The sequence below is a fragment of the Labrus mixtus genome, chromosome 14 (assembly GCF_963584025.1).
Source record: "Labrus mixtus chromosome 14, fLabMix1.1, whole genome shotgun sequence".
Classification (NCBI taxonomy): Eukaryota; Metazoa; Chordata; class Actinopteri; order Labriformes; family Labridae; genus Labrus; species Labrus mixtus.
In genome coordinates, this window is record NC_083625.1 from 15,801,180 (window position 1) to 15,817,624 (window position 16,445).

Genomic DNA, 16,445 nt, shown 5'->3' on the forward strand with positions numbered 1-16,445 from the left:
CAAATGTCATCACCAGTATGGCTGAGATAGAATATCGATGCTGCAATATTTTTTTTCTCCTGACTTGTGTATAGAGGGTGATGCACGAGACTCACAGTGGTGCTCATACTGCACAAGTCGAAAGGCTATGAAGGAATCAAAGATGACTGAAAAAGACACGCCGTTGTGCTGCAACCCTAACCGTTGTGCAAATTTATAGCAGAGGTAATAAATGTTCCCTGTCAAATAAAGCTCCCAGTACAGCATCACTTAATATTACACCACCACTCACTCCATTTGCAATGTGTGAAACGGGACGCATGATTTGGATTTTCTTGAACAAAACCTTTATTTAAGATTTCAGGTAATTAAATTCTCAGCATATTAAGGTGTTGGTGTAATGACAAGCACCCAGGATTGTGGCTCCGCACATGAACAAGTACACAGAGCTGCTTAGAACATCTTGATGGGAAGCAGTGAGCACGGTTCGATACAACACCTTTTTGTATTTACTGACAACCCATGCTTTCTTATGTCAGTAACTGCAACTGCGTTATTGAATCTGGAAAGTAACTCATTCGTAACTAGTTACCGCAAATAGTAGTGTCCTTACAGTGTCCCCTTACTTAGTAACCCGTTAGTCCCAACACTGCTTGTGAGTCTCCAACAGGCATGTATGTGGAGGCAGAATAAAAATATTGGGAAACCAAAAAGGTGTACCACCACAGATAGAATGAAATATCTCCTGGAACACAGTGAAACATCACATTGATGATAAATCACTGTAAGTGTATCTGATAGTGGAAAGTGGACTCAAAAGGGTCTTTTGATGAGTGGTTCTTACTTGAAATGACTCAGAAGCTCTTAGCGTTAGATTGGGCGTGTAATACGATGCTGGCTGACAAGGTTTGTGTTATTTTAAGACTCTGCAGATCAACTCCTATTCTCAAGTCAGAGCATTTATTTTGACCTGCGATTAGCTCCAGGTGGGCGGAGTTTCGTGCATCAGAGGAATCAGGAAAGCAAGATACAGAAAAAGATATAAAAACGAGCAGACAAAATATTGTTCTGTGTGGCAGAGACCACCCATCTGATTATCTGTGTAATTTCAAATTAGCTACAGATCTGTCAAATAGTATCTGCATTTATGATCCTCTGTCTTGGGACTTCCCCTGAAGTATTGCTAACAGCTTATACTTCTTTTTTTTTTTATCAACTTCGTTATTCGTCTTTTTTGAATTCTGCTGCTAAGAAGCAAGACAACCTACTCCAGTTTCTGTAGACTCAGACATGCAAAGCAGCATAAATCATGTAGTTGTTTTGGTTGATTTTCTGCCACACTTCACATAACTGGGTCACATTCCCAACCCCCCCCCCCCCCCCCCCCCCCCTCTCCCCCCTCCCGCTCCCTAAACCTCTGCCTACCGTTTCACCAGATCGTCTGCCTGGGCTTGCCATACCATGGAATGTCATTTGCTTCGGACTCTGTGGGGGAAAAATTGGCGTACTGCTCCAGCGTCTGAAGTCTCCTGCGCTCTTTCTCTTCAGTGACCCAGTTTCTTTAACCTTTATTTACTGAGGGAAGGTTTTCACCGAGCATGTTCTCACTCTCCTGTGAAACGTCTTGCCTCATGTTCATAATTTTACACACATTCACACCTGGGAGCTGCAGAGTACAAGCACTGACTACTGAGCAGATCAAGTCAAGGTCTTTGGTGCTATTCATGCCTTTTTCAAGACAGTTTTTCAACATAAAAGCTTGAAATTGTATCTTGGGTTCACTTGTGTGGGTATTACTTTCCAGTGTGCCTTGGACAATTTCTTGCATGATGAAATGATATTCCCACTATCATCAATATATTGATTAATGTTCATAGAAGTACACAGATATATTTTATATCCCTCACATTGATCCTGATATCTAGTAACCCTCCATTACCAGTTTGGTTACAAAATATCATATATAACTGGTGAAAACTCACTTTGCCTGATACTTTTTGTTTGGTCTGACAGGACACTGCCCGCTACTTTTGTAATGTTGTTGTTTGATATCATCACATGATGATTTACCAGGACATTGACTACCTGATAGATATTATAAGGTAATGTGATATCGGCAGCTGATACAGATGCTGGTATCTGTAGGAAGAACTCCAATAATCAGTATGCTTGTCACATGATTAAGCAAGTGCCAACTCCTTATTAAATTGAATGTTTATAATAACAGGGGTTTTAGATTGTGTAGAGCAGTTTTCAGGTTTAGTGCCTTACCAAGGACAAGGTCCATGGTCTGGGAGAAGAGTTTTTTTTAATTCAGACTCCAGTCCAAGAAGAAGCCTTCGGCTCATGACCCAGTTTACTGAACCTCCGATTTGTACTCCTGAATATTGATTTTTGCATAAAACTTTGTGGAAAAGCTGTCTGGATGATCATCTCTGCCTTTATCCCCTGTCTCAGACTAATTTCTTCTGAATGCATGATGGAGAACATGAACAGAGGGCAGACTTTTAGCATGCTAGAGGCCAAGAATCACATCTGTGTAAACAGAGGGGCACATTCAGTCAGTCAAATCCTTATTGAAGTGGGAACAAAGCTTAATTGCATGACCTTTGAGTAAAGACTTGGCAATCAGCCTGCCCTTGGCGTGGAGGGGAGCTCCGCCGCTCCACGCATCATTCAGGCCGAGCGCTCATGATGAGGAGCTGGTGTTCAGAGAAATCTCTAAAGGACTCGTTCACTGTCTTTTTGGACGCTAATGAGGGGCATAAATTGTAGGTTGAGTGCCTTTTCAGGGGCTCAGCAGTATGAAGTTTTGCTAATAGCTGCGGATGTGACATTTCAGATCTGAGGCGGGAGAAAGGACTACAGAAAGAGCAAGAGGAAATCCTTTTCACGTTACTATCAGGTCTTTTATGTGTAATTTCAAAGTGTCAAGTCGGTAAAGACTGTTGATGCAAGTGATTCAGTTTAGCGGGTGATAATGTTTCTGCATAATAAGTGTTTCCTTTCACTGTCGCTTTTATCTGCCTCTTGTACCTACAGACTGGTTCTCGCTTTCCTCTGCTTGGTGCCTGATGGGCAGCTTTCTCGCAAGAACAAGATACCGTCTGAACCATGTCTGACTCTATAGAATTGAGTAGAACCTTTGGCCTAGTGGGTTGACGAGGGGTTTCATAGTTTAACCCATCGTGCCTTCAAAAGATTTAGCTACAAATGCAGTGTTACATTTATACGATGCTGGATGTACTATCTTAATTATGAGATAATTCATGTGCTTTAAGAGTATTTGGTTTGCAGGAAGTTTGAAGTCACTGATTAATTTGGTTTTTTATCCAATTATCCAATAGTTTAACCCCTCCCTTTCTTTTCCAAGCCCAATATTGTTTGTAACTTTATGTAAAACAGGGATGGTAGCTTTACATAACTCCAGCAAGTGTGAGGAATAGTTAATGTAAATGCTTTCAGGAGATTGTTAAAGACCAAACGAATGAAAATGTTTTATTTATAAAGTAGTGGTATTCGATGTGACCTGAGATTCACATCACATTCTTTTGCTTTTAGTGGAAAAAAGGATAGTATAAGTACACCACAATTCCTGATATGACTCTTTCATAATAAAAGTGTTTCAAGCTCATGATAAGTGGGGGCTTTTATTGTGAAGAATCTCTCTGAAATACAATATGTTTATCATTAAATGAACTGAGGAGCTTTACTGATCTACACTAGCTGAGATTTTCAACAGCCGCCTTTTTAACCACGGCCGGAGTCACGGCCACATTCCACTTCTTTTTTTTGTCATTTTGGACTTAAGACAAGCAAGTCGTCCGTTTAACAAATGTTCAGAAGATAGACCTGTTGTAATGGAGATGCAAAACCATTCCAGCACATGAATGATGTGATGTGCTACAAGCCAACACATCCACTAAATGTTGCTGTTAGTGGCTGAAACTTGGAGAGGAGAGAATACAAGTTTACCTAATTACTGTTCACTTTCATTATAAACACTGACACCCACTCTGACATGAGGAGACTACAGTCAGAGGGAAACATACGAGACTGGGGGACTCAATCTGAGCTGTAGTCTATCAAATCAATATTTTAAGCTACTTGCATTTTCCCGCCAAACTAGGGTGATTAATTGGTGTTTCCTCATGTGTGAACTACGAACAAAGACATTTATTTTAACTGGTGATGACAGTGTTGCAAAAATCAATATTGTGGCAGAACGTAATAGTATTGATGCAGATTTACCGCTAGGCATTTTTTCCCGTTATTGTAGACAAAATGTTGCTTCTGACATCATTGAGCTTCTTTAGTGCACAAGAACTTTGCAGTCATTCTTGGTGTTTCTCCAGAGACCTACCCCTTCTATATTTTAAACAAAACACATCAATGTTGATCACTTTTTGTGAAACAAACGGTGGGTGCTGCTGTCTGAAATGCAAAGTGTTTGTCCTGGAAAAGAACCTCCTCTAAGTGTTTTCAACAGCACTTGTAGCAGATTTCATGAGCTGTCTAAAGGTCGATCTGGTTTTGCAATGTATCAGGATGGAGCGTAGCATGTTATGAAAAATGTCATGGATATTTACTGTCTGAACACCTGGGCTGTGTGCTAATCCAGTCTATATTATTTTCCCAGGCAGTTTCTTGGCTATTGTAGGACACTTACTCAAAGCACATGTGTCTTCTAGATAGCTTATCTTCTTCTAACGGGACCTCTCTTTCTTCTTCGTCTACTCTCTCGTTGCATTTTTTTTTCTCTCTGACCACCTCAACCGCTGTTTAAAATCCAGCTCCATTTTCAAAGCTTTAAAAAGGAGAGAAAAGGGAAAAAAGCAATGGTAAATGTAAGATCCACAATGAAAGGCTCCTCCTGGAAGAACATCAGGAGAAGACACTAGTGCCAGTTGAATGTGCACTTGAGTTTCTTTTCATTTCCTGCTACTGTTCATCTGCCTTTTTCTGTTCTTCTTTTCTTTCAGTGGACGCCTTTTTAAGAGTTATCCGGCGAGCCAAATGCCTCCTTTTCCCCTTGTGTGTCCATCCTGTCTGTCAGTTTAATATATATCTTCTGCCTTTTCTTGCACTAAGCTCGCCTCCCTCTCTCCCCTTCTCCGGCCAGCTTGGGGAGAGGAGAAATAAATTGGAGTGAGGCTGCCATTTTTCAGAGGCCTGTGGCCCACTGATAAAGAAAAACGTGGGGAAACATTGCTGTAGCAGTAGAAAACAAAAGCTAAGACCATTGTTAAGTGCATAGAGGAGATTTAGAAGTTTGTTTGTGTGTGTGTGTGTGTGTGTGTGTGTGTGTGTGTGTGTGTGTGTGTGTGTGTGTGTGTGTGTGTGTGTGTGTGTGTGTGTGTGTGTGTGTGTGTGTGTGTGTGTGACAGCTGTACTTTGAAACAGTTTCTATTTCTCTAAAAATCCCTCTTTTACTCGACACTGTTTTGCTTTTATATGACTAAACAACATGTTCCTGCCATTTTGGGTGCGACTAACTTTAATAATTGATTAATGGGTCAATTGTTTTTTGATAAATAGATTCATTGCAGTTAAAAAAAAAAAACTAAACCACAAACTAAATGTTGACAGGCTTTGCCACACACCTCTCCTCTCACCTGCTTCATTTGGACAGAAAGAAGAGGCACAGTAGGGGAAAATATTGGATTTTACATTTTCGACTGACCACCACATACATTTCAGTCCTTTCTCATCACGTAAACGAAAATGTCATAATTTTTATTATCAAAGACTTTATCTAATGAACTAATTTCTAATTTCTTCCTCATGGAAAAAATATTTTTATCGTCATATTTTTTCTCTGTTTCAGAAAATGAACACTTACAGCTTAATCATTACATTATTATGAAGTAACGTTTATTTTTACAGCACGTTTCAACTCAGCTTGAGCTGACAAAATACTATGAAAAACTCTGCTCACGTGTGTGCAAATTCACAGAGAGTGACGTAATAATCTCACAACACAACCAATTGATAGTTAACTTTGTTGCCATCTTTTTTTTTAATAATCCATCTTTATAGATTATATTGATTCATTGTTGCAGCCCTACTGCTTTGACTACTCATGAGCCATGCATCCCAGTTCATTGATGACACAGCCCAAACATGTGGAGCTTTCTCTATCACTGACTGCAACAGTCAACCTATATACCATCAACACCAACTGGAAATTCACCCAAAACGTGATCAATTCCCTAAAGGACAGAAATATATTACGTTCAGTACATTTTGTCTGACTCCTGCCTTGGCAATGTTGAAGTAAAGTGTTTTGGGTGTCTGCATGTGTTCATGCTGAAATCACTGAGTCATTCTACTAATTCACTGATCTCTCTCTCTCTCTCTCTCTCTCTCTCTCTCTCTCTCTCTCTCTCTCTCTCTCTCTCTCTCTCTCTCTCTCTCTCTCTCTCTCTCACGCACGCACGCAAGAAAACGCACAAGCTCTCTTCTGCTCCCTCATACTGTCTCTCGTCAACCTCTTTCTCTTTCTCTCCCTCTCCATCTTTTTCTCACTCTTAATCAACCACTCAACACTCAACACTCACAGTCACACATACACACACACACACACACACACACACACCTTCCTCCGTCCTGTGGACCTTCCAAGCAGCCAATCACCAGAGCCCGTCTCTGTGCTGTGATGTGGCTGCTAAAATTAGCCTCCTCTCTCTCTGTGAGTCGACATCAGCCATGACGCACTGTGTTGGTCCAGGTAGCCATGATGCCCAGCAGAAAGAAACAACCCCCCCCCCCCCCTTATTCATTCCTTGTCCTCTCTCCTCCTTGTTTTTCCCCTCCTCTCATCCTCTCTGTCTTTCCTTTCCTTTTGCTCCTTCATTTTGCTTTCATTCCATCTTGCTCTGTTTCATACCTGATTACCTCAGTGTTTCTTCTTTTCTCTTTTGTCTTCAGCAGGGTTAGATGTGCACCCTTCTTCTGTTCTTTTCAGCCTGTTCAGTCAATCTCTGAGCCTGTTTGAAGCTCAGCTCTAACGTCACGGCTGCTGGTATTTCTTCTGAATTACTTTTGGCGGTGCAAAGTGAAAATGATAAACCTCCTTCGCTGGAATATGTCACAATGCCAGAGGGTGACCATAGTCCTTCACAGTTCATTCAGTACTCTCAAGGCTTTATCCTCCTTTCCTTCAAATGAACAAGTCCTACACTTTCATATTTCCAAGTCCTTCTTATTCTTTTGCAAATGAAATGTCAATGAACTTTCAATGAATAGAAAGTTTTGCTTTAACTGCATAACTTCCATTTATCCATTTTCTTGCTGATTCTGCATTATAGTTACCTCACAAAGTCTCCAGAAGTATTAGATATTCTTTCTCTCTAAAGGTGTCTTTCAGCATCTTCACAGTTTTTCCTGCAGATGAATCATTCTGCTGTGAAACAACTGCGTTAAGACGAGGGTCTGTTATTTCTGTATGATCTCTCAATCACTGCTCCACCTGCCATGCTCATGGAAAACTGAAATGCCAGAAAGTGAGTTGTGTTACAACCAGAGACTGTATGTGAATAGCTGCATATATGAGGATGATGTTTATTGCTAATAGATAAAATCCATCTCTATTTCATTTGATGTTTTTTCGTGATTCACTTGAGTGGATGAAGCACCTGAAAGCCATTTGAGTAAAGGCCCTGACACACCAAGGAGATAGTTCACCGTTGGTCAGAGACCGTCGCCCTAGGTTTTGTCCAGCACCATCGCCACCCGTCAGCCCCCGTGAGCCCCCGTCTGCCGATTTGACATGTTGAATCGGCGTCAGATGGTGTCAGCGTGGTTAGTGAGAGGAATCACTCTGATTGGCTTTTTCGGAGGTTTCATTTAAGTAGCTACCTTAACTCTCTTAGCTCTCAAAACCTGTTCGGGAAAGCCCCTTGAGTCTGCTGCTGTAATATTCTAGCATGCTTTCACCCATTTAGTGTGGTTTCTCCGCTTCCTCTTTTCCTTTCCCACTAAAAGACCAAGGGCTGACAATGCCAGTGCCATTTTCAACTTTTAATCAGACATTATTCTCGACGTGTAGGCTATACCTACAATATGAGTGGTGCGCGACAGCGGTGTGAAAATGGTCTTCTCGTATCACTTTGCCGTCTGCTTGGTGTGTCGGGGCCTTAAACGGACAGATATTGTAAAAGAAAATGTCTAGATGTCTGGTTAAAGTGTCTATATTGTGTTTTAATAGGATACAACGGGTATCATGAGTGAAATTTTCCCCTTTAGAACTTTTAGCGCAGAGGAGGTACCGACCTGTTTGTATTGGGAATGATGGTCACCTCAGTCATCTTTCACATGGAGTAGATGGTACCGACGCTGTTGCTGCTTCTGATTCTGCTTCCATCATGTATCTAGTATCACCGAGTCAAATGCCTTTTTTACTCACGTAGTCACTTCTTGTTTACACCTGACATGCCTGGACTAAACTTAGAGGCAACACCACAGCTTTAAAATCCCTTGTTGCATACGGTATTTGCACTTGATTTAACCTTCTTCTTCTTCATCCTCTTCTTCTTCTTCTTCTTCTGTGAGATCTTTATGTCAATAGACATCCACTATGTTACGATCCCCAGTTTTTAACCTCTCAATTTCCATTCATTTGAAGTTGTATTTTCATTAAAAATAACAGCACTTTGTCACTTTGCTTCAAGGAAAAGCCGAGCAGAATCATATAAACAATGTTTATTATGTGGTTGGATAGCTGGGCTGCCGTTCACCTGTGTGACTGTGTGTATTTATGTGTATTTGTGTTCATTGTGTGTCAAGGTGTGTAAGTACTGCATCTGTTTTTCCCCATCTGTGCTTATTTGAGTGTTTGTTCCAGCTCTAGTATCATTGTGAACATGTCAGTGTGTCTCTCTATCAGCGGAGTGTGAGTGTGTTTCCTGGTTTAAAATGTCAGCTTTCAACAGTCTTCCTCTGTGGTTTCTGCACTGTTCGGCTCAGTAGGAAGCAGGCAGCGCTAATCTTTTATCGCTCTGCAGATGGAGATGTAAGTCAGTCCCAAAAAAATCAGACAGACAGATATAAACTGCCCCATACAGCACACTAACAGGCTGAATCAGTGCTGGCAAAAAGACTCACATAATAACATGTGGATTGTTCCATATTTAATAAACGGTCAACTTTGTAAAAGCCTTTATAGTTTCAAAAGGTTAAGAGGTGGTTGTAATGACGGAAGCAGTTGTGGTAGTGGTAAAGTGAAACAAGCCACATAATGTGTAACTTTGATGTTTCCTGTACAGTGTTATGAAGAATGTCTTACTGTTTACTGTCTTTTCCCCCTGCAAAGCATTTTGTTTTCACATAGAATTTCTTAAACACTGAGCTCTGTATGTGTGTGTTTTTGATAATGATTTTAATGATTATTATGCCAGAAAGGCTGGCAGACCCCTACCAGCACACATAAGCTTACAGACAGACAGACAGACAGACAGACAGACAGACACTCCTTGAACATGTCATCAGTCCAGATCTAGATTTGACTTAATGAGAGCCCAGCATTGATACAGTCCATCACTCAGCATAGCACACTGACCTACTGACTCACTGACTGGATACAGGAGTGTGTGTGTGTGTGTGTGTGTGTGTGTGTGTGTGTGTGTGTGTGTGTGTGTGTGTGTGTGTGTGTGTGTGTGTGTGTGTGTGTGTGTGTGTGTGTGTGTGTGTGTGTGTGTGTGTGTGTGTGTGTGTGTGTGTGTGTGTGTGTGTGTGTGTGTGTGTGTGTGTGTGTGTGTGTGTGTGTGTGTGTGTGTGTGTGTGCAATATGAAATACTTTATAGTCCTTATAGTATTAAATAATCAAAACGAGGTTGTCGGGCCACGATTTGTTATCTGTTTTCGTTCTTATCTGTTTAATTTGAGTTTGGAGGTCATTGATCTCTTTGCACTCTGATAGTTTGTAATGGATACCTGACAGATGAACAAGAAGAGGGAAACTTCAGATTTTGAGATTCAAATCTTTTCTGCACAACAGCCTGTCACATTTGAGACTTTCTTCAATCAAAAAATAAGTACTGTGATTGTTGCTGAGTCATGGTTTGTTTGGGAACTTATCATTTTAGGACAAACTGAATAATGTATTCCCGGCATATTGTGCAGAACAGAAGAAAGTTGAGGATATTATAGAACATGTTTATGATTTGATGATGATTGAAGGAATAGTAGATGAGGCTTTTACTTTTTAAACCTGCCCCTTTCTGTCTTTAAGCAAAAAAATGAGGTTTTCACCTGGTTGTGGCAGAATTAAGCAAACACAATTGATAAGTAATGGCTGTAAGTTGCTGACTACAGTGATGACATGTAAAATAATTGCATGCAAAAGGAGATTTTCTGTCTTTCTGTTGCAAATGTACTGCGTCGTTTCCCTCTCCGTTTAATGCTGGGCTAGTGATCAATATTTTATTTAGCAAATTGTGATTTATGAAATTTGGAATGCTGAGTGGAAAAAGCCAAATTCAATCACAAGGTCTCAGAACAAAGTTATTAAAGTTAATCGGTGTGTAAAATCTTTCCAGTAATGTATAAATCTTACGAGAAATGGAAAAAGAAAGTGCACTTTTTTGAGTGATTACTGACAGAGTTTCCATTGCTGCTCCGGGCTTGTTGCACAACAGTCCACAGAAAGGAGCCAGAAATGACATTTGTAGTCATAAGTCTTCATTATCTGCTCAGTTATAAAACAGCAAAATGCCTTTTCTTTTGAAATACAGCTGACATCAACTGATTCTGCAGAAGACAAACATCTAATCAACTCTTAGATAACTCATTTTTTTTTCATTTTCCTACCCGATGTGTTGTTTGACTCTGTGAGAAGTGCATTTAATTGCATTTTAAATTCTGCATTGCTTCAGACTTTTGGAAACAGTCAACTCTTCACCCTCTGTCCTCCACCTGTTTGACTCTCAGCCTGTCTACCCGCTCAACACATCTTTTTATAATGCTCGTCTTACATCTGCCTGTCCGTCATCCATCAATGAGCCTGGGTGACATCCAACTGCCTGTCGAAGGGAGAGAGAAAAATAGTAACAGGGCAGAGGAGAGGAAGAGCAGGATGTAAAGAGAGAGAGAGAGAGGGCGAAACAAGGCAGACCATAAAACTGCGGGAGCTTGTAATAGTGTTTCCTACTCATTAATTAGCTGCACTCGTTCCTGTACAAACACACAGTAATAAAACTGATTTACTGAGATCCTCTCCTCCTTCTCTCTCTGTATTCCTGTCTTTTACACTATTCTCCTCTTACCTTCTCTTTCTTCTTTCCCCTTTTCCTCTTGCTCCTTGCCTTTCATTGCTTTATTGTCTTCCCTTGTCCCTCTTCTTTCTCCATTAGGGGGTGGGGGGGGGGAGGTAAACCTGTATCAATACCAGCACCTGTATTAGGTTCTGCCACAACATGGATTTTTGCAATAGCATCATTGCTGGTTTAAAAACACATGTTTGGTTGTAGTGCACACACGAGACAACAACTGCTCAGCCTACCAGCCACAGTGGCGGGTAAATAAAAGTAGTGTTTATGTATTGATTTGTGGCAGACGGTGTCTCAGATTGAGCACTCGGTCTCCTTCGTTAAAATCTCTCACGTTCAGAGCAGAGCCAGCAGTCTCACTGTCGCTGACCAAACCGATTTGTCACTGACCAAACCGCTCGCCGCCTCCTCGTGTCAGAGTGGGTGTCAGTGTTTACAATGAAAGTGAACTGTGGCAGAGCAATCGGGTCGACCTGTACTCTCCCCTCTCCAAGTTCCAGCAAATTGGAACGTGCGCTGGCTAACGACACGTCTCTCTGTGTTTGTCTTGGGCTTTAACATTGGCTAGTTGCTGGAATTCATTTGGATCTCTATTACAACGGCTCTACCTGCTGAACGTGTATTAAAACTGATGTCTCAGTCTTGATTAAAAGAAGCGGGCTTTGGCTGTGACTCGTGGTCAAAGGAGTGGCTGTACGTACCAAAACTCATGACAGTGTTATTGAAATAATATGCTAATTGTAGCTTTGCTAAAGCTCAGTTAATATAATGACATACATAGTGTATTTCTGAGAAACCCTTCGCAATAAAAGTCCCCACATATTATTTTGTTGAAACCCTTATTTTTTTTGTTTGTTGGTGTTTTCAGCAGCAGCTTAACACAACCATACAAACACGCCGGGGGTCGTGTGAATATGTGTTCATATGCCCAATTCCTTTTATATATGTTATACAACATTAAAATACGAGGTTATATCACTCTCCTCTCCTCTCCTCTCCTCTCCTCTCCTCTCTTCTCTCCTCTTCACCTCTCTTCTTCTCCTCTCCTCTCCTCTCTTCTCTCCTCTTCACCTCTCTTCTTCTCCTCTCCTCTCCTCTTCACCTCTCTTCTTCTCCTCTCCTCTCCTCTCCTCTTCTCCTCTCCTCTCCTCTCTTCTCTCCTCTTCACCTCTCTTCTTCTCTCCTCTCTTCTCTTCTCTCTTCCTCTCCTCTCCTCTCCTCTCCTCTTCACCTCTCTTCTTCTCCTCTCCTCGCCTCCTCTCTTCTTCTCCTCTCCTCTCCTCTCTTCTCTCTTCTTCTCCTCTCTTCTTCTCCTCTCCTCTCCTCTCCTCTTCTTCTCCTCTCCTCTCCTCTCTTCTACTTCCCTTTTTCTCTTTCCCTTCTCATCTTCATCTTCTTCCTCTTTTAGCTTCCCAGTTCTTTTCCTGCATTTTCCTGTATCTTTCACTCTCTTTCCCCTCTCTTGTACTTTTTTTGTCCACTGGACAGAGGATCGAAAAGAGGGTGGTAGGTGGAAGAGAAAAAAACACAGCTCACACTTGCTTGCTTGTTTGTCCACCTCTCGTAGTGCTAAAGGGAAAGACAAGGTACATAGTGTCCTTGGTTTCACACATTAACACTTACAGAACACACACACATTTTCAGACACTTAGGCCAGCTGTAGAGAGACATGTACAGGCAACACTTAAACACACACATGGATAGTCAGTGCTGGATTCAAATCAAACAAACTCACACAGCTTGTCTCAACTGCAGTTGTTTACACACAAACAGGCTCATACTCTCTTGCTCCATTACGTATTAGACAATGGAGGCAGCCATGCAAGCAAGGTAATAATGCTGCTTTTAGATATGCTCTTTTATATACTGCACTGTGACTCACCCTTAAATACACATACACACACACACACACACACACACACACACACACACACACACTCACACACATGCACTTAGAACAGACTCATCCTCGTCCATCATGGTCTTCAATCTCTCTATCCACTACCACTGGTATCAATTCCTTTTCCCTCTTTTTTTTAATCTCACTTCTTTCATTCTTGGTCATTTGTCTTCTCTTTTTTCTTCTCTCCTCGTCTTTCCCTGATTTGAAATAAACACAAAATACACTAAAAGTGCCCTGATATGTTTTTGGCTTCTTCTCTCCTCTAAAAGTCTAGAGGAGACTTCTCAATGTTTGGAGTTAATTATCAATATTAGCAAATCACTTTCACTTTACACAATACATTCAGATGAAAACGTGGTTTACAATATACCTACTAAACATCTGCATGCTAGCATTACTATGGTAGATAGATTAGCATGTTAATGCTAGCGATTAGCCTAAGTAACTACCATGCCTTAACACAGCCTCATATACCCGTTGCATGCTGTAGACTCCAAGTGCTTTTGAATTGCTCTGATGATTGAACTCTGATTTTCCTTTTTCAACTCAAGAGACTTTGATTAGCTTAGACTGCACTTTGTTTTTTAAAATACTTCCATATTGTTATTGAATACTATTGTTATATTCAATCTTCCTCTTCTTATTGACAACTCTTCTACATTGGGGATTATTCGGTCAAAATAAAACAGGAAACATATCCACATTAGGAGTCATCACGAGGACGGAGGGGGAATTGGAGGAAGGGAAAATGGAGAGATTAATGGAGAGATGGGGGGGTGGAGGGAGAGGGATCGAGGGGCAGAGCTAATAAGACAGGGATAAGGGGGCTTATAAAGTAATGATAAAATGTAGAGTGAAGTCATACAGTTGATTTAGTGTGTGTGTTTTTCTGTGCTTTCGGGGAAGGGTGTGTGTGTGTGTTGTGTGTGTATACTTGGCTGATGTCCTTGACTTTATGACTGATTATATCATTGCTTCAGGTCCCTGTTAGGGCAGACAGACAGACAGACAGACTGTGTGCATGTGCATGTGTGTGTTTGTGAGTGTGTGTGTTTTTATAAAACGCTCACGAGTGATTGTGTCTACTTGTATCCGCCCACTCCCTCAGGTCTTCAAAAAACTAAATCACATACAAACAGACCTGCTTTTGTTTTCTGTTATCCTCTCATCCTTTTACAGTCTTTTATCATTTTACGTGTTTAGAATACAAATGTGTAGTTAAGATAAGATATGATAAGTCACAATACAATACCATAAGAAATTATTAGATTCAGTTCTGCACGATGCAATACAATTCGATATGATACGATGTGATGCAATATGTTTGGTTATGATGCAATGCGTCTTATTTGGTTTGTTCAAATGCTAAACATTCAGCTGTTTCCTGTGTGGTATGTCAAAAATCTAAAACAATAAAAAAAAATCAAAGAATCATCATGTATAGAGAGAAGTACATTCATTTAAAGGTTTACATTATGCTTTAAAGGTCGTAAGGTCTGTATCAACGTTTGGATTTGAGATTCCTGTGACCACAACAACTCGTCAGTCCTCCCCTCAATTCTTCATTTTTCCTTTTCGTTTTAAACTATTTAGATTCTCCCTCAATCTACGCTCCTCATTCAACATACATTCTTCCCTGTTTCCCTCCATCGCATGTTTAATTTTATCTGAGTGCCTTCAATGTGAGATGCTAAAAGGACATGTTATGAACAGATGTAAGTGAGGGAAATGAGGAGGCAATAAAGATGAATGAGAAACCACCTCCTGTGAGATTGAGGAAAAGATGTGAGGACACTCAGGAAACTGATTTGTAATGAAAGGAGACCTTTTCCTCTCGGAAGCATTTTTAGGAAATGTCACTCACTGATGATCTTGTCACAGCTTCAGTTTCTCTGTTTGGTCCCAATAGTATATTAATAATAGGAATGTGTACTTAAAGTAACTCTCTGTCTCAATTATGATGATTCAAAGTGCTTGTGTTCTTTGAAGAGAGGTCTCTATGTGATCCTAACTTGTATTGGAGCCTCAGAAACCCAGCAGTGTTGAATAAGAACAAATATAAGTATCAACCTTGTATTCTAATACTATAAAACAAAAATCCACTAAACACTAAATCTGTTCTTTACGTTCTTCACCTGCACTCATGTAACCCTAATGTTGAGCAGTGGTCAAGGTGAAGTGCAAATAAAAATGCTCTATATTAAGTTCACTTTTATGATTCATGGTCCAAAGAAACGATGGAGTACTTGATGCTGTCAGTGTTTTTTATACTTGATAAGGAGCCCACAGACTGTGGGGATCTTTGGAGATCTCTCTGGACAGGAGCAGTGTTTTTAAAATGTAGAGGTTGGAGTCATGGTAAATGAATAGATCAAACATTGTGAAACAGATCACCCGAGCATGAGTGATGTCTATAATGGTTCCTTTTTTTTTTGTCCCGCCAACATGACCTCCTGCTCTTCACAGCAACACGACCTTCTAAAGATGTATGCAAGAAGAGGTAAATAACTTCACTGGATTTGACCGTTGATCTCCTCCTTCTGTCTTACTCTCTATGCAGGTATTTCGCACGGACTTCATCACAGCCATGAAGCTGCCAGACTCAGCCCAACTCGGCCCTGAGGACTTCTATGTACTCTCCGACCCATGGAGACAAGAGTGGGAGAAGGGTGTTCAGGTCCCCGCCAGCCTGGAGGCCATACCAGAGCCTGTGGTCAGGTAGGACAAACATCAATCATTTACAGCCAACAAAGCTATCAACTCAAGCAAGGAACAGCAGAGTAGCACATAAAGGATTGTTTCTGTAGCTGTCCATAGTCATTCACTACCTGTGTCCTCTGGCTCCAGTGTTTCTGTAGCAAACTTAGACATTACGTGACCATGTGAACACAAAAAAGGTCTTTGCACAGAACTTTGGTTTGCCATGACTAATTGATACCATCAAGACCTCGAAATGTCACTGAAGTTCAAAGAAGTTTTAGATTTTTAGTCCAAAATTCATTCATAATTTAAAAAAAAAAAAAAAAAAAAAAAAGAGTTAGACTTCTCCCTGAGATTACTCATCTACAAAAAAATGAGAGTCCTATACAACAGAATGCTAAATATTTTTTTAGCATTTATTCTTCTTCTGTAAATGGAATGGTGCAGACATAGGAAACACTCACAACACACAATCGTACTGAAACCATTTGCACGTGCAAGCATTCATGTAAAACACGCACACACACAAACACATCATAAAGTGAAGCAAGCTAGTAGGCAGATGTGCGCAGACATGCACTTCGACCCACTTTTAT

General features: G+C 40.7%; 1 protein-coding gene across 1 annotated transcript in view; it reads left to right on the forward strand.

Moving 5' to 3' along the window:
- jade2 (jade family PHD finger 2) overlaps positions 1 to 16,445 on the forward strand; it is a 166,506-nt gene that overhangs the window by 37,734 nt on the left and 112,327 nt on the right. The window contains exon 4 of the mRNA XM_061055388.1: positions 15,710 to 15,867. Within this exon, the coding sequence (XP_060911371.1) occupies positions 15,710 to 15,867 (158 nt within the window). The remainder of the gene's footprint in view (positions 1 to 15,709; positions 15,868 to 16,445) is intronic.